Below are 23,336 nucleotides of genomic sequence, written 5' to 3'. Positions count from 1 at the left end.
CAGAAATTGTCCTTCAGATACAAATCTACTCTCTTTATGTAATTTTAATCCTTGCATTGTGAATTTTTGTAGTAGAATTTCATTTTGCAAATTTTATAGACAAACTCCATTTTTTAATTCAAGTGTGTAAAAAATTAATACCTTGCAATATGTCTGAACAACAAAGTTCAAAGCCACAATCAAATTTCATTTAATTTTGCATGCTGAAATGTGATACTGTTCAGATGTGTGAATGAGCCAAACTGGGTGAGACAATGAGTGTATCACTGCATTTGTGCCTTTTAATATATTTATATTAAAAATAGTTGTCACCACAATAGTAGCCTGATCTGAATTGGAATATTTGCATGAAGGGAGGGATGGAGGAGTTAACCTTGTTCCCCTGTTCCAGTTTTCCAACAAAAAATGTTCCTTGAAGCAGCCCATATGTTTTTCCTCCTGGGACAAATAGCAGTTTCAGAAAAGACATTTTAAATTCAAAAGTGACATTGTGGGAGAAAGGTTAAACCCAAATTTCTGCATGCCACCCTCCTAATCAGCAGGTTTTCTAGACTAGGAGTTTTACTACGATATAAAGTGGTGTAAGTTAGGACGAGTTAGGACAAGAGTATATAAAGCGCATCGATAAGCATTAATCAGCATAAATCGGAGCATATTGTGGAGGTTCACACTGCGGCTTTTTAGTATGGTTCATTATGGTTCCTTATGTGTTTTTCAAATATTCATTTGTCTACTTGGCACACTTTCCCCATATCTATCCTGACCCATCTTGCCTAATTCTGGCCAATAGGATTCAAGAGGAGGCAGGAGTGCCCCGCCTTCTGCTTCCTATTGGTGCATTAAACTTACGTAGGCAAGGAGCACCCAGTGTGCATGCAAGGTGTCCATTATTTAAAAAATGTCTCTCCCCCCGCCCCCCCCCCATTTTTGCACATCCTGCTGTACTTGCACAAGGATATCTGCTCAGGAAAGCAATCAAATCCATCTACAGTCACTGAGTGCAGCGATTAATCCAGAACAGCTTTTGTACTCTCATTGAGGAGGGTAGTTCTCAGGGTGGTTCTTAAGCAAAGTTCTCAGGGTTTCCACAATAAAATAAAATTGTTATTTCTGGTTGTCTTGTGCAAAACCACCCACATGGAAGCTCATTCAGATGCCTGAGCAAACTCCATGGCATAGTTAGTCATGTTTCACCAATGGAGGACTATAGAGGGTTACAACAAACACAGTGCTCAGACTCACAAACCTGCCTTCTTCCCACTGCTAGACTTCCCTCTGGGCCAGATAGTGAAGAAAGGAATACATGTATTTTCTCTCCTCCCCCCACCAAATATCTGGGTGCTCTGGAGTACCAGCACACAAGATCACCTGGATGCTCCAACTACTGCTATGGAGAACTACATCCTAACTATCCCAACTCTACATTCAATAGGGTGCATAGTGTGAAGATGAAAGAATGCTTGTGTGGCAATCCTGTGTTGGAGATCAAGCACATGTAGTAAAGGCTGCAGTAGCAGTGAGTAGGAGAAAGTGGTTGGTATATGAGGTGGGGTAGCATTTGGCAGTCTGCCTCAGGTGCCCAAAGATCTTGGGCCACTACTGGGTCCCAATTCCTCTCCCCACGCTACTGTCCCAATTCAAATCTGGGTTGATGGTGGCTACTTTTGGGAGATGATATATAATGAGCTGAAGAAAATTTTCAAAATGACATTTCTCAAAAGGCCAGAGTCCTTCCTGCTGGGAATAACAGAAGGAGAACTTCCTAGAAGAAATTTAACATTTTTTATGTATGCAACCAAAGCAGCCAGGATAATTTATGCGCAAAAGTGGAAAGACACTAAAATGCCCTCGAAAGAAGAGTGGCTGATAAAATTTTTGGAAGGCAGAGATGATAGGCAGAGATGGTAAAGCTCACAAAATTTATGAGAGAAGATCATCTCAAATACTTTAAAGACAAATGGTAACCTTTTTTTTTTTTTTGCTTTATTTAAAGAATTATTTTCCCAATATGGACTTTTCAGTAGAGTTTGAAATATTTTATTTATTTATTTATTTGTTTGTTTGTTTGTTTATTGTTGGATTTATATACTACCTTTCATTAAAAAACAATCTCAAGGTGGTTTACAAAAGTTAAATAACATACAATAAAATGACAATACAAATATTAAGCTTAAAATATAAAAACAAACCAAATTTAAAATCTATAAAATACAAGCATAAAAACTATACACAAGTAAAAACACATAGAAACAGCAATAAAAACAATCATGTAAAAAGCCTGGGTAAAAAGCCAAGTTTTAACAAGCTTTCTAAAAACTGTGATGGAGTCCGAGGAGCGAATGGCCACTGGGAGAGCATTCCAAAGTCTGGGGGCAGCAACAGAGAAGGCCCTGTCCCGACTGCACGACAGCTGAGCCTACCTCATTGTCAGCAGCAATACAGTAATAGCAGCAGATCAGGTTGGGTAAAATCGAGTAGTATCGAATGCAGTTTGTATATTTTGAACTATTATAGCAATGGTTTATATGTATAGTTATTGTGAACCATGCAGATAGGTGAGCTGGAAGTCAATATTTATTTATGTGTAGAGTTAGGAAATGAATGTAATTGAATGTAAAAGTTATTGTAAAATCTAATAAAAATTTAAGAAGTAGATGGCTATGGCTTCTTTTTAAAATAAAAAACAGAAATTCAGAAAACACTCCATGTTTGATCTAGTTTGGTCCTCATTAATGAGGGTGAGCAGTATAATATTTCAACATCTGCAGCATCAAATGGAATCTAATTGTGGCTTTTAATTTTGCCGTTCAGACTTTGCAGGATATTAAATTTTTGAGCACTAGAATTAAAATTAAAAAGTTTCCCCATAAAACTTGCAAACTGAAATTCTACTATACATGTTTTTTATTGGAGGGGGGGTACCTTGTGACTGCTGTTTTGATAAAACTTTCAAAAAGACAGAAATGTAAATAATGCAAATGCAAAAAAGACAGAAACGCAATTAAGATTTTTTTTTTTTTTGGTCAGATCTAGTTTGGTTTAATGTGCCTTCAGGGGGAAAAGTTTGTTAGCTATTTCAGTGCGCAAAGAAAAAAACTATAGAATAACATTTTATTTTTAAGTAAAATAAAACATTAAGAAATTTTCATCATGTTAACCTTGATTATATGACCAGCAGTTTAGAACAACATCCAGTTAACCAGAACATTTTGATAACTGGAAGTTGTAGTATTTAATGTTTACTCAGAAATCATTATGCAATTTGCTGACCATTAGAAGTACATCAAAGAGGGAGGTATACCAATGTTTGTTTTTCTCACAACAATCATAATTTTCCATAGCACTCGCCTCTACAATGAAGAGACTTCTCAAGCTTTCACCGCGCTTTTTAACCTTCACAATCAGGACTATATAATATCTTGCTCAAGTTCATAAAATTATGTGAAAGGACTGCAAAGAGCAGCAGTGATCTGACAAACTGTGGCTTTACCTTTGCAGTGAGTTCTGAAACGTTCTGTTACTATAGGAAGCAAAGTAACAGGACTCAGCATTGAAGAGGTTTCTCCCATTTTGCAGAGGGCAGGGAAAAGCTTGCCAGTTTCACCTGGTATACTGTACTGCATGCAGCCTTTGCAGACAGTTCTCTGAGTTTAGCACAGCATATGCAAATAGCCATAGCTACAGCTAAGAGTTGGGCTGGAACTGAACAGAAACAAGTGATAAGTTAGGATACTCAGTTTTCTAAGATTTTTTTTAAAAAACGAAACTGTGGAGAGTTTAGGACTCTAATTCTTAACTGCTATCATAGGACAATGGTCCAGGGCACAGCATTTTGAGAAAGAAGGGCCTGGAAAAGTTGGAGTTGTGGAAATCTATCCCTCTTAACTTTCCCTTGGGGAAATCTATTCCTATGGGGTAGAAAACCAAAACCAAAAGCAACTCCTACCACATAATATAATAGCATATTTCACTTTGTATGCAAGAATGACAGAGATGCTGCACACTGAGCACATCTGGAGACATTGGGTGGAATTTGGAATTGAGCAATGTAATTACCCTGTAAGCATAAGTTTCCAACTTATTCATGCAATAGTTAATACAGCACATCTGTCTTGTTCATATATTTCACATTATCTGGAATTTGAATCATTTTGCTACTATGTTGGCCTTTGTCTCTGTACAGCTATGGCTGGTAAGCAAGCTTATGAATCTCAATTCAGTTCTACATATCTGTTCTCCATGGTATATTCACCATGGCAGAGTTATGGGACCAGGTGTGTGACCAAAGATCATTATATTTTTGTGGCATTTTTCATGGTACAATAGGTAAATCTCAGAAAAAGGCTGACAAACGTAAAATAACAACTGCCTGCATTATTTCAAACCAGCAATTGAATTCTATCAATCATGGTATCCTTTGCTGTCAAGAAAACAAACAAGAGAGGCTTATGCTGTAGAAACGACGAAAAGCTTAGGGCAAATTAAATTAAATTAAGGAGCCTCATCTGCAAAAGAAATTTACCTGAAAAAATTGGAATATAAACTGGGGGGAATCTTATAGCATATAATTGATTAGAGTCTAGACGTCAGTGTATGAATTCAGAATAATAAAAGGCAAGTGACTAGATACAATCAAGTTAAATCCATAGAAACATGAAAACCTTCCAAAATAAATTTGAATATACAAAAATATTTTGGGTGTGTTTTTATCAATTATGGTGTGATTTCTGAGAAGACTTGTATTTGTAATCTGCCCTATAGTTCTTTAGTGTTGGTATGTCTCAAGGACAGGACAGGACGAACAATTTTGCTAGCATAATAAATACTGATGCCTCAGCATAATGTAGTAGGTCATTTTAAACAGCAAAAAACATGAATTGCAATAAAAATTCTATCTTGTATAGCATGTTCCATCCATGAATTAAAAATAACCAGAGTATCAGCAGGAGAGCTATAGTTAAAAAGTGAAACAAATGTAAAAATTTAAAATGGTATGAATGCAAATGTTCCCAAGTTCTACAATCTAAGCAGTAGAGCAAGAAAAATTTAAATTGATTAGCTCAGGTGGTGGTGGTGAGTTAGCTCTTTTCAATTCATAATATATATTTGCATGATGGAATTGTTGCACTAGAATTGTAGATGATACTTGTTAAGACGTGCATATACTTAGATGCTGCATTGCCATTCCATAAGACATCCTTCTCTGATGTTTGTGAGGTTTACTGGGTCAACCTTGCAGCTAAGCTATAACTCCCAAAATGCTTTGCTGGCATGATTGCTATTTCTTTGTTTATGTTCAAGTTCTTTATTGCTTAAAATCAAAGTCATCAAAATATAAAGTGAAAAATACATTTACAAAATTTAAAACAGGTTCACAATATAAAAAGAAAGTTGGAAATTTACCTGATTTGAGAATTTTAAATGTGTTAAGTACATCAACAGTTTTATGTAAAGATGGCTGATACATGGAACCCTATCATTAGAATATACCTTAAGTCAAAGGAACCTTAGAGAGGGGAGAGGGGAAACCCAGGAATATTTGAATACGTAACAATGGCCATTACATTCTTCAAGTGTAAGAAATGTCTAAGATGACAGAGGAACAGGAACCCTTTATCTCAGGACATTCCAACTAATGAAATACATTTTGGTTGCTGTGTTGCAGAACACAGCACCCATATTGCTTTCATCATAATCTCCATGTACATCTGAGAGAAGGAACTAGTTTGGTACAAAGCAACTTCTTTGAGTCCAAAGCTATTAAAGGTACAGATCCACAGTTCATTTAAAAAATTCTTAAGGAAGATTATGTACTAGTCAGATGCACATACTAGTGTAACATAGGGTTGTCTGCTTTTTTCCATGAACTGTTGCTCTGTGCCTTTAATAGTGTTGTGTTGTGATAGGCAGAAATAGTCAAGGAAGATTTCTCCTTACAGAGATAGATTTCTCCTTACAGAGATAGAAAAAAAAATTCTTCTTTTCTGCCCGCCATAATGGTACTAGGAGCATAGAAATTCTGCAGATAATAAAAGTGGCAACTCTACCTAAATAACATCCACATGGGGAGGTATGGAGCATGTCTGTGGAAAAGAGGAATCAAGACTGTTGAATTCCCTTGTCCTTTAAGACTGTTCTCAAAGCTTTCCTTTAAAGAATAAAACAGCAAAACATTTTGTCAGCTGTAATGTCTTAATTGTTCCTCTCTTTTCTGAAAAAAAAACAATCACTACACGGGAACTTCTGAAATATAAGACAAAGTTAAAAAAACATACACACAAACCCAGACAGATTAGACATTGTAGTCTGTACATTTTTTCTTAAAAGAATGTTATAAAACTGAGCTGTCTATACTAAATATAATCTCTTCCAAGTAAATCTATAGAATACAGTGGGACTTACTTCCTAGTAAACATGCTTCGCTTCAGCCCATATATTTTATTCTTTAATCTTGTGGTGGTATTGTAGATTTGATGTTTCAAAATATGAAGGTTGGATTAATGAGTTTCCAAGGTGTTCTGTTAAATAACTTCCTAGTTTGGATTATACTTCAAAACATGTTTTGAAGCATAAGCATGCTTCTCCCTATCTCACTCATTGTGCTGTCATCTAAGCACATGAATTAAAATTACATAGACTAATTTATATGGAGAGATGCAAAACTATAAATGATTACTATGCTTTCAATAGAAATACAATACAATGCAGCTCACCATAGGTGAGAAGCTTGTGACTGTCACCTGTGTGCCTGCTTATTTTGTTGTCCAGGTGCCAGGTGACAACTGCTAAACTTCTCAGGGTCCCTACCCTCTCTTTTTAGGGTTCTTTATTGTTCATTGATCCCAAAACTTAAATTCTGTATGTGTCTACAAAGAAATGCCTGGATCTGTTTCTCTGCAATTTGGGGTGCTGAAAGACTTCCCAAGATACTGTCATGACTGCAATTTTCATATAGTGCTAGAATCATTAAAATGAAGAGTTGTTTCAACATCCTACCATAATAAATCTTGATCATTCTATTGGTCATAACATCTAATCCATCTGTCCAATCTGTCTGATTGCAAGGCCATTAATCACTTCTCCACCACCATGAATGGCCCTCTGCCATGCTGCCACCACTATGATGGGACGGGGGAGAGAAAAGCCCATAAAAGGAAAAGGAGGAGTAAGAGTTCATTTTAAAAGATTATATTTGTGTCAGAGAAAATGCTTCTAGACTTGCTTGCCTCATTAAGAAGAACCAGGAAGTCACTCTTCAAAACTTGCAAGAATTGCCTTTCCTAACTTTAGCTTCAGAAGCCTCAGTGAGCAAAATTGCCTTTCTGCACCCTTAGTGGGTTTTACCCAGCCAATGCAGGACCCACTGTCTGACTGGGAGAGGGGCAGGCGCAGATGCCGGTTAAGCCCCCTGTGCCAACGTGCTGATGCCAACACAAAGGGCATGATGAGCATTGGACTCTGGAAGTGCTATCGCTAACTGGTAGATGGTGCGGGGCAAAGGTGGAGCTGAGACAGTACAAAGGTGGCGGCAGTGATGGGGGGCACAGAGGTGCCAGGCCCACCCCTGGTAGCAGAGGCTGTGAGGGGATGACAACGAAGGAACTGCTACCAACCTTCCTACATTCCTGACTGAGGCCGAGGAGTTCTGAGGTAAAATGAAGGAGGAGGCCCCTGTGAGATAGACGCAGTAACTGCGAAGGCACCAAGGCCTGCCTAATTGAGCCTACTCCCCCATCTACCTCAGAGACATTAGTTAAACCATCCAAATGAAATGATTATTCTTTATTTTGAAGACATATCTCCCTTTTCCGGATGGTGGGAAAGATTTCACCAGTTCTGACAGAGGCCCTTCTCAGCAGTTTCCGGGGCTAAAGACTAGAGGACACTGAGCAGCCACTGTTTTCTCCCTTTCTCGTCTAGTCACTCCCCTCCCACTTTCTTTCTCCTCAAAAAAATCCCAACTGAACTGACCAGGTCCAAATTTGACATCACCATGGAACTTAGCAAGGGCTATTTTCTTAATTTGTAGAAATAAAAAAACATATTTACTTTGAGAAACCCGTGGAAGGTCCTTATACGGAAGACAGAATACTGAAAGAGACATTTTGCAACTAAATTGAGTCAGTCTGAGCTTTGCTATTAGTTAGGAAACCTACCATTGTAAATATGGGGTGGAAGAACCCAGCCATGGTATTGCGGTTTCATGTGTGCTTTTCACCTTTTGCTCCTCATAAGTTAGAAATTTTTCAACAGATTCATTAAAAAACTGATATATTCATCAGGAGGTTCTGAGCTTAAAATGCCTGTTCTAGCACAAATATTGCAATGGAAAATCTTTGAGAAACCACAGAATGTCACTTCTGGGAGGCTGGGTGAAATAACATGATAGGGAGGTGGTTCCCACGATCAGTGGGAGCCGCCTGGGGAGGGTTTGCGGGGAGAGCGGACTGCTGGCTCCATCATGGAGCTGGCGGGGGCTGGGGAGTTCGGGGGCTGTGCGGTACCCGGAAGCTCCAGCATGCTGGAGAGACCCCTGAGCCAGGAGGCTGCTTTTTAGCCTCCTGGTCGGGGCTCTACTTGTGAATTGCCACGGTGCGATAACTCACGATTGCAAAAACCAGGTTTGCGGAGCGCAAACCTTAAACTTTAAGCACTGGGCCACTTAAGTGGGTGACCCGCTTAAGAACCACCGGGCTTGCAGCCGAGCCTGGTGGTTCTCACGATGCTAGAAAATTGGGCTAGCAGAGTCTAGCCTGATTTTCTACCATTGTGTGAATAGCCTCAGGATGTTGTTTCCCCTTTCCACTCATAATACACAGGCACTCCTGTGCCTGCATAATTTGGTGAACTGAAATCAGCTGTGGGGGTCAGCAACATGTTTTCTCAATAGCACACATGTACAGGGACTGGGGGAGTCTCATTGCCAGAGTTTCTCATGACACATGCACTTTGAGAGGCAGCTAGTGAAAATAATGCTGGTTTGATGGCAAATTTTCTGCTTCCAGAAAATTGTTATTCAAATGCTTCAGCTATCAAAATGTATGTTTGATGGCAAATTTCCCACTTTGAGATTTCTTCTTCTTCAAATGCTTCAGTTATCAAAAGGTGTGGATACATTTCTTGTGTAGTGCTATGTTTCTATAAAACTGTGCAATTAACACTCAACTTATATTAATTTCCAGTTATCCAATTGTTTGTTTTTACCAAGCTAATTAAATTAACAAAGTTTTAATGGCTGATATCTGTCTATTAAATTCTATCAGCACATTTTGGGGACTAAAGGATTAATATATATTCATTCAAAATAAATCTCCAAGGAATTAGGTGACAAACCAGAAAGCACAAGTGAATCTTTTTATAGCATTGTTTATATTTTAAAATGTCACCCATCAGAATATAAAACAGTGAGATGAATAAACAATGCTATGTTGGTTTTTTTAGGAAAGAATGTTTTCCTTGTGAACTCAGTAGATTCCACCCTCATATTTGCTTGACAGTAAAATAAAGCCATCTATGATATTAAAATCACAGGAGGACACATGCAGGATAACGGTTTTTAGTGAACTGTGTAATTATATCATGTTTCAATTATATCAATAAAGTTTATTGTTATTGTCACTAGTAAAAGTTAGGAGGCTATATACTTTTAGCTTTGATTATTTTATAGAGCCTATATCAAAGGGATCTTTATTGCAAAAATGCTGTATGTGTGTGTAGAAAACGTTTTGAGTGTTGTTTTTTAAACCAACTATGAAGTGGCATTGGCAACTCAAGTCAGTTTTTAAGATCTGTAGTTTCTAGATATATATGTTCAATAATATTTTTGCTGGACCTTGTATGAAAAAACTATAGGACAAAGACACAGATTAAAATTTTGAAGCAAACAATGTTCGAATTAGCATAGTGGTTCCCATCCTTTTCCTGTATGTTCCTTTATTTACCACTGCATAGTAACTGAAAGCTTTTGTGGACCACCATGTAAGCAAACCATTTTAAACATTTTTTACCTATCCTACAGCAGATAGGAGTCAAAGATACATATCATACCCCACAACCCACCCCACTCCCACTCTTTGTGTTAGATGAAACAGGGCATACTGTTTAACTGTTTCCCACATTCTTTCCTCTCGAACAGAGGCTCCCAAGCTTTTTCTTCTTGAAGAACTCTGGCCCACCACCATTCTGACACCAAGGGAACTCATATTTTGCTCCAATTCACATTTTCTTCAAAAATGTCACACTTCAGCAGGCCTCAGGGAGGAAACAGAGAGGTTGCCCTGCCTAACAGGGATTTGCTCGTCCTCCTTCACCACAGGCTGTGGCCCAGTGCTCAAGAGCATCACAGCCGTAAGGCGGCCCTCCAGCCCTTCCAGGACCCTTTCCTGTCACCTCCCGAGGTGTATGTGGAGGAGACTCGGGAGGTGCCGCAGAGAGTCAGCAGGTAGTGGGAAGCACGCGGAGAGTTGGCAAGCAGTGGGGTGGAGAGTCAGTTTGGACCATGGTGTGCTCCACTTGCAGTGCCCTCATGGACCACATGTTGGGAAGTACCATTTCAGAACAATCACATTTTATAGTTTAGTGTGATTTTTATCAAAACATCATATTAAACAATAATTCTTGCACCAGTTTGGCAAGCGGACTGAGGCCATCCTTTTGCCTTTACATCCTGCACACTATTTTTGGTTTTATAAGGACTCTCCTCTGTACTGTAATACAGTTCTTCTGTCCCACAGATATAGTTATATTCAAAACTCTATAACGGGATATTGTCCTAAATTTCAGAATTCATTGTGTTTTCAACTGTTACTCATACAGTACCTCTGGGGAAGAAATCAGTGCTCTAACTGTTATAGTTTTCCTTAAAAAGTACTTTAAAATTAGCTGAAAACTACAACCCTGGAAAGAGACTGAAAAAGCACCCAGATTGGCTGATGCTATTATGACATCACTTTCTTGTTCTGCTCTGCATTTGGGGGAGATGGGGGATTCATCCAACGTTGCTACCGAGTAATGAGGAGGCTGCAGCTCTGATTAGGGTAGTATACTGCTGGTGCAGCAGAACTGAAGAACATTGAAAGAAAATTTCTCTGACATTGCAGGCCTTTGGTGTATGAGGTGGTGGCAGCTCTGATTTGGGGGGATACTGGAGGGTGGGGCTGAGGAATTCTTTCTTGACTACTGTCTCTAGTGACCCCAGAGGTAGGGTTGAAGTGTGGGGGGAGCAGGAGGCAACAGCATCTTCACAAGGGGATGTTTGCTTAGTTACACTGAAAGCCCAAGGAAGCTATGTTTCCCGAGTCTCTTCCATGTTCCTAAAGGGGAAATACCCTGAGCTGCAGGGGCCAAGAAGATGAAGATAAGAGCAGAGCAGGAGGGCGGCTGGCTAACAAGTGTGCAGAAATTTAAGTGCCTTTTACCATTTTGGTGGGGGGGGAGACCCTTCTCTTATGTTATAGATCTGTGGCAACATAAGAACATAAGAACAGCCCTGCTGGATCAGGCCCAAGGCCCATCTAGTCCTACATCCTGTTTCACACAGTGGCCCACCAGATGCCACTGGAAGGCTACAGCAGGAGTTGAGGGCATGCCCTCTCTCCTGTTTTTACTCCCCTGCAACTAGTACTCAGAGGCATCCTGCCTTTGAGGCTGGAGGTGGCCTAAAGCCCTCCGACTAGCAGCCATTGATAAACCTCTCCTCCATGAAGTTATCCAGGCCCCTCCATGAAGTTATCCAGGCCCCTCCAGGCTATCCAGGTTGTTGGCTGTCACCACATCTCATGGCAGAGAAATCAACAAGTTGATTATGCGTTGTGTGAAAAAATATTTCCGTTTGCTGGTCCTAAATTTCCAGGCAATCAATTTCATGGGATGACCCCTGGTTCTAGTGTTATGTGAGAGGGAGAAGAACTTCCCTCTATCAATTTTCTCCATTCCATAGATGATTTTATAGACCTCTATCATGTCTCCCCACAACTAAATAGCTGCAGGTGTTGTAGCCTTGCCTCATAAGGAAGGTGCTCTGGGCCCATGATCATCTTGCTTGCCCTCTTCTGCACCTTTTCCAGTTCTACAATGTCCTTTTTTAGATGTGGTGACCAGAATTGTACACAGTACTCCAGGTACACCATGACCCCAAGATCCCTCTCTTGATCAGTCACCCACAGCTCAGATCCCATCGCACCCCTATCGCCCTTGCCAAATAAGATTATGTCTGCCTTGGAATCCCTGCTCTTTAATCCTGGGTATATGGAGTAACAGTTTGGCAAGGGCAAAAATGAAAGTCTAGTCCAAGCACAACTCTGCTCTCAATCCCGACCATCCTTTCCGAGGGACAGGGAAAGACTTTCTAGTAGGGATGTACCTGAACCAGCTCAAGGAGACACAAAGATAAGTGCATTGGGGGATACCCAGTAGCTGGGATGGTTGTTCCGGCGCTCCAAAAATTGATTATGTGGGAAGCACAGACAGAGCTCCCAGCAACATTTCCCTAATCATCTAGGGAGAAGGTCAGTGAAACAAAGCTTTTTCCCATGCCTACCCAGTCATTGTTTCCATGCCCTTTCTGCCTTTTTGTGCTATGTGTGCTGAAGGACTTAAAATCCCATGGGTTGCAGAGTAGTTGTAGAACTTAACATTGGTTTCCCCCTTAAATAACATATCTCATAGCTTATATGATAGGCTTTTTGTAGGTTAGGGTACTGAGTCCCCCAACTCAATCCTGGTGCTAAAAAATAACTAAACTTCCTAGTGCCCTGTTTCAAATCAATATGCTCAAAGTATTAGAAAGTGCCAATAAGAGGCCATAACTCTAGACCCTCTTCAATTCATTCTATATTATTAGTCTTAAAGGATACAATATAATTTCTGAAACACTAATATTAGCTGGAGATAAATAATGGCTGACATCCTGAACAGCACTGGAGAATGCTGGCATTCCTGGAATCTCCAAGATATAGTTGAGAGAGATTCCTGCCTCTAACCTTGGAGAAGCTGCTGCCAGTCTGTATAGACAATACTGAGCTAGATAGACCAATGGTCTGACTTGGTAGAAGGCAGCTTCCTATGTTCCTATGATGCAGAAAGAGGCTGTGTCCTCTTAGCGAGTCTTCCCAAGCAGCAGGGCATATTCACAGATGGAGGGGGAGTGAATTTCACTGCCTTTGCCTACCAGAAATATGAGTGCTTTTCACTACCTTTTGCCTTCCAGAAATGAAGTGCTCTTTGCCTTCCAGAAGTATGTTCTTGAGGGTCATGCAGCTCATGGGGACATATTTCTGAAAGGCAAAGAGTACTTATGGAGGCAGGGGAGAGCTACAGAAAGGGGAGAGCTACAGAAAGTAGTTTTCCTGCACACCAAGAAAACTCAGGCTTAGAATGCAGTTCCTGCTGCACCCCAATGCTGCTCTGGATGTCAGCCAATGCTAAATTGATAACTTTGATGTCAATGCTGTAAACCTTGTATTTCCATTTAAAAAACAAACTTTGGAACATTATGAACAGTTTTTAATAGATTTATAATTCAAATTAAGAACACCAGGTAATGAACATTTGATTTCTGATGTGGATTTTGTAAGTGCAATTTTCTTGATACACGTTGTCGTTATATCACTGAAGAGTACATCACTTAAGTGATAAAAAGACTCTGTCTGTGATAGATTAGCCATGCTAAAAGATTCAAGTCACCAAGCAAGCTTCTCTCCAAGGTAGCTGAATCCATCCCTGCAAAACATTTGGCTGATATTCTAATGTAATTAATCAAAATGTGTTAAGATAACATACCTCAAACAGGCAATACATATTATAAATGCAGCTCCTGTTCCATGCCCATTCTGATACTGGAGTGGCTCATAAAAAATAATAATTAGATAGATTTCTGCTAGCATGATCTTATTTCATTTTTATCCCCAGAACTGGGATAAATGAGTTAAAAAGATTTATTATTTCAAATATGCATATTAGTCATCACTAAATAGATAAGGCATTTAAAACAGTAAACAGCTGTTTGGTAATTTAACTTTTCCCTTTTTCATTTCTATCAAGGAGATACCCTAAACATTCAGATTTGTGGACAGGAAGCTTTGTGAAGAGAAAGTGCCATAAACACACACCCCCACCTCAGAGAGAGACTCTGTTATGAGAGAGGTGGCACTTTGAGTGAAGATAAGACAGTGAGAACTGGCTGACAAACAAAATTGCAAGATCTTTTAATTAGGAACACAGCTTAGTGAAAGTCAGAGATTCATGATGGGTTTTCACTGAGGAAATGTGCCAAGCATACAAAATAGTTACTCAAATTCTCTAAAAAGCTACTGCAAAGCTACTCCACAAGCACTTCTCTTCCATGGAGCTGAATTAGTGGCTGTTAACTTAAGAATCTAAGAAGAGCACTTCTGGAGCAGACCAAGCATCATTTAGCCCAGCACCTTATTTCCGACAGTGGCTAAATAGCAGGGATGTGCATGAAGCGTTTCGGTGCCTCTATTTCGAGGTGCCAAAACTCTTTGAGCTTCCCCTGCCAAATCGTTTTGGTGGTGTGTGTGTGTGTGAGCAAGCACTTTAAGAGGAGGAAAGCAGGTCTTACTTGCTCCTCCATGGACCCTCCTGCCACCCCAGCATGGCCCTTTCAGGATTAAATGCCCCGCTGCATGGCTGCAGGGGTGCTACCAGCAGCCTGGGGATGTGTGTCAGCATGTAAATGGTGACTGCACATGCAAAGGTGCCATCTTGAGTGGTCAGTAACACCATGCTGACCACTCAAGATGCTCCATGGGTAGACACCATTTCTATGCCAACCCTGCCCACAGGCTGCTGGGAGTAGCCTTGCAACCATGCGGTGAGGCGTTTAATCCCAACAGCGCTGTACTGGGGCAGTGGGGAGGCAGTAGAGGGGCCATGGAGCAGGTAAGACCTGCTTTCCTCCTCTTAAAGTGCTTGCTCTCCGCCCCTCCTCCCCCGAGATGTTCACAAAATGCTTTGCATACATCCCTACCAGATAGATGCTTCTAAAAAAAACCCCCCACAAGCAGGGTGTGGAAGGAAAAGCATCTTCTTTGTTTCTCCTCTGAAACTGCATTTAAAGGTATTATTGTGAGATTTATGGAAACTGGAGATTTATTATGGAACTATCATAGCTAAGAACAGGCAATACATCTATCCTTCACAGATTTGCTAAACCTCTTTAAATTCATATAAACCAGTGGTCATCACATAAGAGTAACTCCAAGGCCTAACTAGTCCACTATTCTGTTTCACACAGTGGTCCACCAGAGGCTGTGAAAAGCCCACAGGCAAGAGGTCAGGGCATGCCATCTTTCCTGCTGTTGCTCCCCTACAACTGGTATTAAGAGACATTTTGCCTCTGAGGCTGGAGGTGGCTTATAGCCATTAGAATACTAGCCATTGATAGACCTGTTCTCCATCCGTTTGTCTAAACCCTTTTTAAAAGGGGACATCCAAACTAGTGGCCATGAATACATTCCATAGCATATAATTTCATAAATTATGTGCTGTGTGAAAAAGAACTTCTTTTTGTGGGTCCTAAATGATGACCCTTGTTCTACTGTTCTGAGAGAGGGAGAAAAATTTATCCCTGTCCTATCCCTGTCTCTAATCCATGCATAGTAATATACCTCTACCATGTCTCCCTGTAGTCGCCTCTTTTCCAAACTGAAAATCCCCAAATGCTGTAGCCTTCCCTCATAAGGAAGGTGCTCCAGACTCCTGATCATCCTCGTTGTCCTCTTATGTACCTTCTCCAGTTCTACAATGTCCTTCATAAGATATGGTGACCAGAACTGAACACAGTACTCTAAATCTGACCTCCTCCCTGCTTGGTCCTACAGCTAACTGTTCTAAGACACAGTCATTTAGCATGTCTAGGAATTTGGCCTCAAATTTCTTGTGGTGAATTCTGTAAGTGAATTATGCATTGTATGAAGAAGTACTGTTTTACAGATTGCCATTTCTGGTCAAATGTAGCTAAAGATAGTCCTTAGGAGAGCACCAAAGATGATTACTGGACATCTTCATGGCAAGTTTGGTCAGGACGTGTTTATAATGTACTAGTAAAATCGGCTTGCGATTTGCATGCATTCCTCCTGTACCACAAAGTGACCATGCATTCTCCCTTCATTCCCTGCCAGTTGATGACTCCAAGAACAGCTTTGTTTTGAGGATGTAATAGTGTTGCTGCCAGGAGGAACTCCACCAAAAAAAAAAAAAAAAAAAAAAAAAATTCTAGGAGATTGAATGAGATAGATGAACAAAGAAATCCAATACAAAATTTTTGTGTTTTTTTAATTTCTTAAGCTTGTTCCATGGAAATCTGACACAGATAGAAATCCAGTGAAGTGAAACAAAATAGCTTGTTCATTTCTTCAACATTCTGTGAAAGTCCGGACTGTAAAAGTACCAGAGAAAAAGCCAAAGTTTGTCAGAAGGCATCTTTTCCCATGCTTTTCCAATGGGAGAATTTTCCCACACTTTCTGGGAAATTAATTTCTGGGATTTTTTATTTTTCTCATAGTCTGGGTGAAATCTGGAACCTACCTGCCAAACGGCATATTCATGTCTTTCATTCTTTGGTCTGGGAGTTTCATGTCAGTAAGTGAGGCCCAAGGAGCTTTATATAGAAGATGTTCGACCTGCAGTTTGATTGCTGCTCTCTAATGCTTGATGTTGCATGAATCAAGACGTATGTTTTCTTTAAAATCTGGACTCTGCTTTATGGTTTGGGAGCAAACCTACCAGGAGATAAACTCACACAGTGAGTTCTCACCGAAGAGTCCACATGAAGGGAAATATTACAAGGGACGAACACCTTTATGGTAATGGCTAACACCACAGCAGATGCAACTATTTTTCTTAATCTTCCACAAAAGCACATAGCAACAAAGATAAATAAATGTGGAGGGGGAAATGGCACAGAGGCCTGTGTTATTTTTTTCATTCATTTTTGTAAACAGAAATGAAAAACCAAGGCTTGCAAATATGTTAAGAAACATTTTTTTTAATTTGTTTGTTTGTTTGTTTAACATATTTTTATACTGCCCAAAACCTACGTCTCTGGGTGGTTTACAACAGAATAAAAACAGAAAGTAAAACATTACTTAAAACAAAACCAAAAAGTTTAAGACATTACAACAATTTAAAATGTTTAAAACAATATTTTAAAACAGCATTAAAACTCTTACAACAATATTAATTAAAAGCCTGGGTGAACAGATGCATCTTTAAAGACTTTTTAAAAGCTGATGGGGAGGCTCTTGTGCTATGATACATGTGCTATGAAACCTGTAAAAGTATCTTCAGAGTGCATTTCTGGCTTAATGACTTAATTTCTGGCTTTTGACTTCCTTCAACATTCCTCAGCAGTTGCTCATGGAATATTTTGTATTTCAGTTAATGAGAAATCAGCTAACAATTTACAGATGTTCAAAACTCACCTAAGAAAATTCATTAATTCCCAATGAAACCTTCAGCTTCTTTACACCTGAGGAGAAATCCCAATATTTCCTTCACATTTCATTTCCGGCAAAATGTTGGTGATAACTCTAGGAAGGGCATATAGGCATGGGATAAGAAGTGAAGAAAATATCTTGCAAACAGTTTGTAATCCTCTCACTACAGTGAATTCCTTTTATAATGATAAATGTGTTCTGAAATATTTAATTACAAAATAAATTAGATGGAAATCACATGTACATGTTTGGTAGGCTGCTGCAGGGGTTAATCAATAAACATTTTAATTTAGGAACTCTTTAAGATTAAAGGAAGCTACTCTAAATATTTTAAGAAACATACCTTTTTTTCTTTCAGAGGATAAGCATACACTAACATTTTATCAGGTATGAACCCTAACTATAGGTACTAGTCATATTTAGCACTTTTTAAAAGTAACTCTTAGAGCCTGATGCAGGATTAGTAGCAACAAATCTAAAATGGCATTCTCAAACCAAAGTGTTGATTCTTTTCTTCAAAGAAAATAGCCCCCTACTAATAGTGATTATGGCTTAACACTTTCCAAGTAAAGCTGTGAAAGGATACTGAGTGTTAAACTGTAATAACCAGATTTCTTTCCCTGAGACATGCCTAATTTCTTTAAGCTGATGGCCAACCTGAATCTTTCCCTCTCCTTGCCATTCTAAGCTTATTTTACAATCCACCTGCAGGAGTCAGATAGGCTTCAATTGTGTAAAACAACAAGAGATTATGAAAGGATCAAACTCCTTAAATGGCGGCAGTCTTACAACTTGTTCCTTATTTTCCTTCAACAAAAGAACTATCAGAACATATTTAAAACTCTTATTTAGAAGCCCAAATTATATAGATAACTCCATCCATTGGGTGGGGGGGGGAGGAGTTGGGTGTTGTGGGAATCAGATTTACTTCGAACAAGTAGTGATTTGTGCACTGGTGGTTTTTACCACACAGGTGGCCCTCAATAAATAAATAAATAAATAAATAAATTAATTAATTAATTAATTAATATCTACCACGGTTCCATTTTCAGCTACAACCATGGATAACGAGACCTGTAGTGAATGGGAATAGTGGGGGTTATGTTCTTGGAGCTTAAACAAGGCAACAATAAAAATGGTTTTAAAAGGCAGAAATAAAAGCAATAATGTACTGTTTCTGCTCTTCAGGTCTCCGGCTGTCCAGCAATGCCCTCCACAACTCCCAATTCTGCCGATTTTTCACAAAAATCATAGGAATTTTTTTTTAATGAAAGAGCCACAAAATAGCTCAGTTCAACAAAATGGTGGCTCAGTGGTCATTTCTGGCCAACTGAGAACTGTGGATAGGCTGAATTTTGCCATTGTTTCTAACCATGTATAATGAGGTCAGGTTATAACAGATACACAAAACTGTGGGTTCTGGGACTGCAGATAGTGAGGGCCACCCCTATTGCTTTTGTGCTTTTCACAAATCTTCAGTGGAGACACTTGTTGTACATGGAGGGTTATGCTTTCCATTGCTTCAGATATATCTGTATCTGTATCTACATATAATGGTAGAGTGAAGTAAAGAATGCCCACTGTTCATTTAAATTTGCATACCAACAGGAACTGCATGATTTTTACAAACACTGAGTTCAGTCCAATCCAAGGTGGGCTCAGTGCCTTCCATGGCCATGCTGCTGGAAATCATTTTTATTGAATATTCCAGGGATGGAACATTGGACCTTCTGCCATCAAAACCCTTGACAGACTGAAAGAATGTGCCAGAAACTGCGATGCAACTGGCAACTATTTTCTGACAGCATGCCATGTTACCAACAGTTAAATTTTCACTGAAACCATGCCTTCTCCTATGATGAGACTTGTAAGAGACTCAATAGATAGCCTGGCTGGAATACGTTCAGTTGATTTCATTTAATGGTGGCCTCCTATCCTACATGCTGCTGTCACCACAAGCAGAAACTAGGAATAACATTTCCCCCCTCATTCAGTCGAGAAATAGCACAAAGTGTCCATAAGATTTCTTTCACCATCTCAAAACTGCTTCCTCTTCTGCTAACTTTGATACTATGACAGGGATGTTTAAGAAGGTGTAGGTTTAGACTTAAAATTCCCTGTGTCCTAATTACGGCCACAACTTCATGTAGGGATACTGCTGAGGAAAGATGGACACTTAGCTTGCTTTGAAGCATTTCTATAAAAGGTGCAGAGTATGCCTTCTTCACTGAGAGTTGAAGGAACCCCAGACATATGGAATACACCCTGGGGCTAGCAGGGATTCATTAGTCTATAGCCAATATGGCTCCAGTGATCAAAGGCATTGTCTTCCTTCTTTATCCCTGAAGGCGGGAAGGATTTCAGGTTTCTCTCTTATTGGCAGCAGAAAGTTAGACAATCATCTGGAGACTTACATAAACAGTCTCTAGAATAGTGTGTTAGCAAGAAAATCTGCACTGAAAAAGTGTGTAAATATATTTAGACTCTGTTAAGAGTTGTGGCCTCTTTCTTCTGATTTACCTTACATGGTATACCTATAATATAATGTCCTATGTATTAATTTTTTTTAAAATTCACCTGAATAAAAAGGTTTGCTGTAAACATAATATAAAATATATGTCCTTGCTAATATTTTACTATCTCTCTTTGCAGAATTGCTACCAAAATGCCAACAACTGCAGTGCCAGTACAAATGTGCTATATTCAGAAATGGAACTGGATGCTACTGTGGAGAAGGATATGAAATTGGCACCAATGGAAAAACCTGCCAAGGTCAGCTTAACATAATATGATTTTATATTAAAGCACTTGGTCTTGAGATAGATTCTGTGTGGAAAGATGCCAAATTGCTGTCAGTGAGCTATGGAGGTGGAATCTGTGGAATCATATCTGTGGAATCTGTGGAATAATAGCTGTGGAGGTGGAATCTGTCTTGAGAGATTACAAGATCTCCTGTGATACCATTTCCCCCCCTTAAATGCAAAGTTGCATGGAATAAATGAATAATTGTCATGTTATAGGAAGATCTTTGTGATAGGACAGGTTGGAAATAATTGTGGGCAACAGTAAATGAGAAACAAGCAACTGATCTCCCATTTACACTGATTTTTACATTGGTTCAGATGTGGTAGCAGATCTTACAATTAGGGATATGGGAGAGAGCAACAATTATAACCTTTCTAGTTAAGTAAGACATTGTCTAAAGCTGATGTGTGCAGGAGGGAAGGCGTCATGAACTTCAGTCTTTCTTCCTATGACATCACTGCTCTCACTGTAGAACAGGGGCTCCCAACCTGTGGTATTCCAGATGTTGCTGAATTACAGTTCTCATCATCCCCAGCTGAAATGCTTGTAGCTAGGGATGATGGGGGTTCCAGTTCAGCAACATCTGGAATACCACAGGTTGGGAACCCCTGTGTAGTAGATCAGGTAGATCTTTTGGCAAGAAGTGAGAGAAATTAAATACCATTGCTGCTTAGCCTAGATGGTTTGACTAAAACAGCAAGGAACAAAAGAGTGGGACTGACAAATCATGGGAGAAAGCAAACCATTGAGACATATTAGAGCATTGTCATAGAACTGTAGGAAGGAATGAAAAATCATCCTGCCTGGTGGCTGGATATGAACATCCACACTTCAACTGTGATTAACACATACATTTCAGACCACAGTGGCTTAGTTCAACTGCTACCACAAGCCACAGGTTATTATGAGAGTCAGCAGCAGTGTGCCTCAGGGTTATATGCTCCCTTCTATACTCTCCTCTTCTGCTATGTGCAAAGGGAGGAGATTAGAAGCTAATCTTTCTAGAATGGCATTTTATGCAAATGCAGTACATTATGAGCCCTTTCTCATGAGCAGTGAAAAATGGCAAGAGGGCTAGAGAGAAAGAAGCCTTAAAAAGCTTACCCTGCTGCAGATGCATCCGCCCAGATGATTACCGCCCAGAAATGCTTACCCTGCTGCCATTAGCTCCAAGGGTCAGGGTGCTGGATGCATGTCCCCCCCCCCCAAGCTCCTATAATGCACTGCATGAGTACATGGTGCATTATGGGAATCCCTCTCCCTGAAGGCAACTGGGAGCCTCATCGTTGGCCAGCCCTGGCTTCAAGCAGCCAGGGCTGGCAGATAATCATAGAAATGGGGTTAGGAGAGGGCTCGCTCTCCTAGCCTTGGTTTGGAGGGTGGCTCCATGGGTGGGTTCACCACGGCACCACCAGGATTGGGCCCGATCCTGGCAGTACACACATGCGTGCAAAACCAGTTTTGCACGTGTGTGTGTGTGTGTGTGTGTGTGAATTGCTTCTATAGTTTGTACAAGCCATGCTTTGCCCTCGAACCAGGTTCAAAGCATGGTTTTGAGAATCCTGGTATAAGGGCAGAGTTTTCGGAAATCATAGTTTGCTACGTTTGAACAAAACAGCAAACTCTGATGTGCTGCAAATGAGAAATTGAAGCTTCTAATCTCCTTCCCTTCTGCACAAAGGGAGGAGGGAATGTGAAACCCTGAGGCTGTTCATTCTCATAACAAGTAATCATATTTTGTCATGTGAATTGACACCCACTGAAGCTCTTCTCACGATCAGTGAGAACAGCTTCTTCCGGGTCTGCGGGGAGAGCGGGCTTAGCTTACTCTCCCCGCAGATGATCAAAAGGCAGCCGTGAGTGCACGGGGCATCCTGGAGAAACCCCCGAGCCCGGGAAGCTGGCTGCAGCCTCCCGGTCGGGGGACTACTTGTGTGTCACCATGCTCCGCAGTGATACCCCTGTGCAACGGGTGCTCTATGCACCAGTCTCTGTGTGTACTCGGGCTGTAAGCAGCCTGAGCACACACATGATCCTGGTGCCAGGGTAAGGGTGCACTCGTGCCCTTCACCTTGCCTAAAGGTCAGGGTAAAAAGCTGGGTCAGGTGGATGGGCAGAGCTGGGCTGCCCTGCCCAAAGCTTCATATGTACAGCCGGGGTACATATGGGCTGCTCTAGCCAGGGTTAGGCTGCATGTGTGAATACCCTTATTGTATTGTTTGGAGTGAAGGCTTGATTTTTAAACAAAAGAAAAAGAGTGATGTATGCAATTGTTTCTTTTATTTTGACACTTGCTTTTAATATAAGCATTTTACTGTTCTCTTCAGATTTAAATGAATGTAATCTGTATGGGATCTGTAGCCAAACCTGTGAAAATACAGATGGTACATATGCCTGCAGCTGTGTAGAAGGTTATCTTCTTCAGCCAGACAAAAAGTCATGCAAGGTTAAAAGAGGTAAGCAGAAACAGTGTGCTATTTATGCAATTAATTTCCTCAGTTCTTTTGATTTATCTTTGTCTTCAGTAGATGATATCTGCCTCTGCATTAAATGTAATAAATTATACAAAAGTGAATGGGTTATTTTTTGTTTAACAATACTGATCCATCCCTGGAAATCCAGAACAGAACCTTCCAAATGTAACAGAACCAGAACTCCCTTCAGACAGAAAACAAACACAGCTGGCAAGGACTGGTTAAAAACATATATCAAAATGGGAGAAGAGAGGTTTCTTCTTAGTCAAAGGCTACTTGGAAAAGTATTAACCAATATGAGTAAATGGTTCAACTCAGCCCAGGTTAGTGGAGCTGCCAAATTTATCCTTCACCTAAACCTCATTGGATATTTTCTTTCTACACAGAGATGGCTGCTTATAATAATTTAGGACCACCTTAAATGAAAATATCGAATACCCTTTGAATATTAGAACTGAGACTCTGACTTGCTCCCAGAAGCATCCCAAGAGGTTTGATTTCATGATATTAATAATATGCCTTATTAGATAATTAATGCTTATTTCCATTAGCAATAATAAACTAAGCATTTAAGGGAATTAGCAAGTTTGGTTTAATG

General features: G+C 40.0%; 1 protein-coding gene across 9 annotated transcripts in view; it reads left to right on the top strand.

Annotated features, from left to right (window-relative positions):
- LRP1B (LDL receptor related protein 1B) overlaps positions 1 to 23,336 on the top strand; it is a 1,420,219-nt gene that overhangs the window by 715,247 nt on the left and 681,636 nt on the right. For all 9 annotated transcript variants that reach the window (XR_008308477.1, XM_053255348.1, XM_053255339.1 and 6 more), the window contains 2 exons: positions 20,112 to 20,231; positions 22,592 to 22,720. Coding sequence is in view for 8 of the 9 variants with exons in the window: in XM_053255348.1 (XP_053111323.1) it covers positions 20,112 to 20,231; positions 22,592 to 22,720 (249 nt within the window). In the remaining variant the exon portion in view is untranslated. The remainder of the gene's footprint in view (positions 1 to 20,111; positions 20,232 to 22,591; positions 22,721 to 23,336) is intronic.

This window comes from Hemicordylus capensis, chromosome 1 (assembly GCF_027244095.1).
Source record: "Hemicordylus capensis ecotype Gifberg chromosome 1, rHemCap1.1.pri, whole genome shotgun sequence".
In the NCBI taxonomy this organism is placed as follows: domain Eukaryota; kingdom Metazoa; phylum Chordata; class Lepidosauria; order Squamata; family Cordylidae; genus Hemicordylus; species Hemicordylus capensis.
This window is presented reverse-complemented; position numbering and strand designations above follow the sequence as displayed.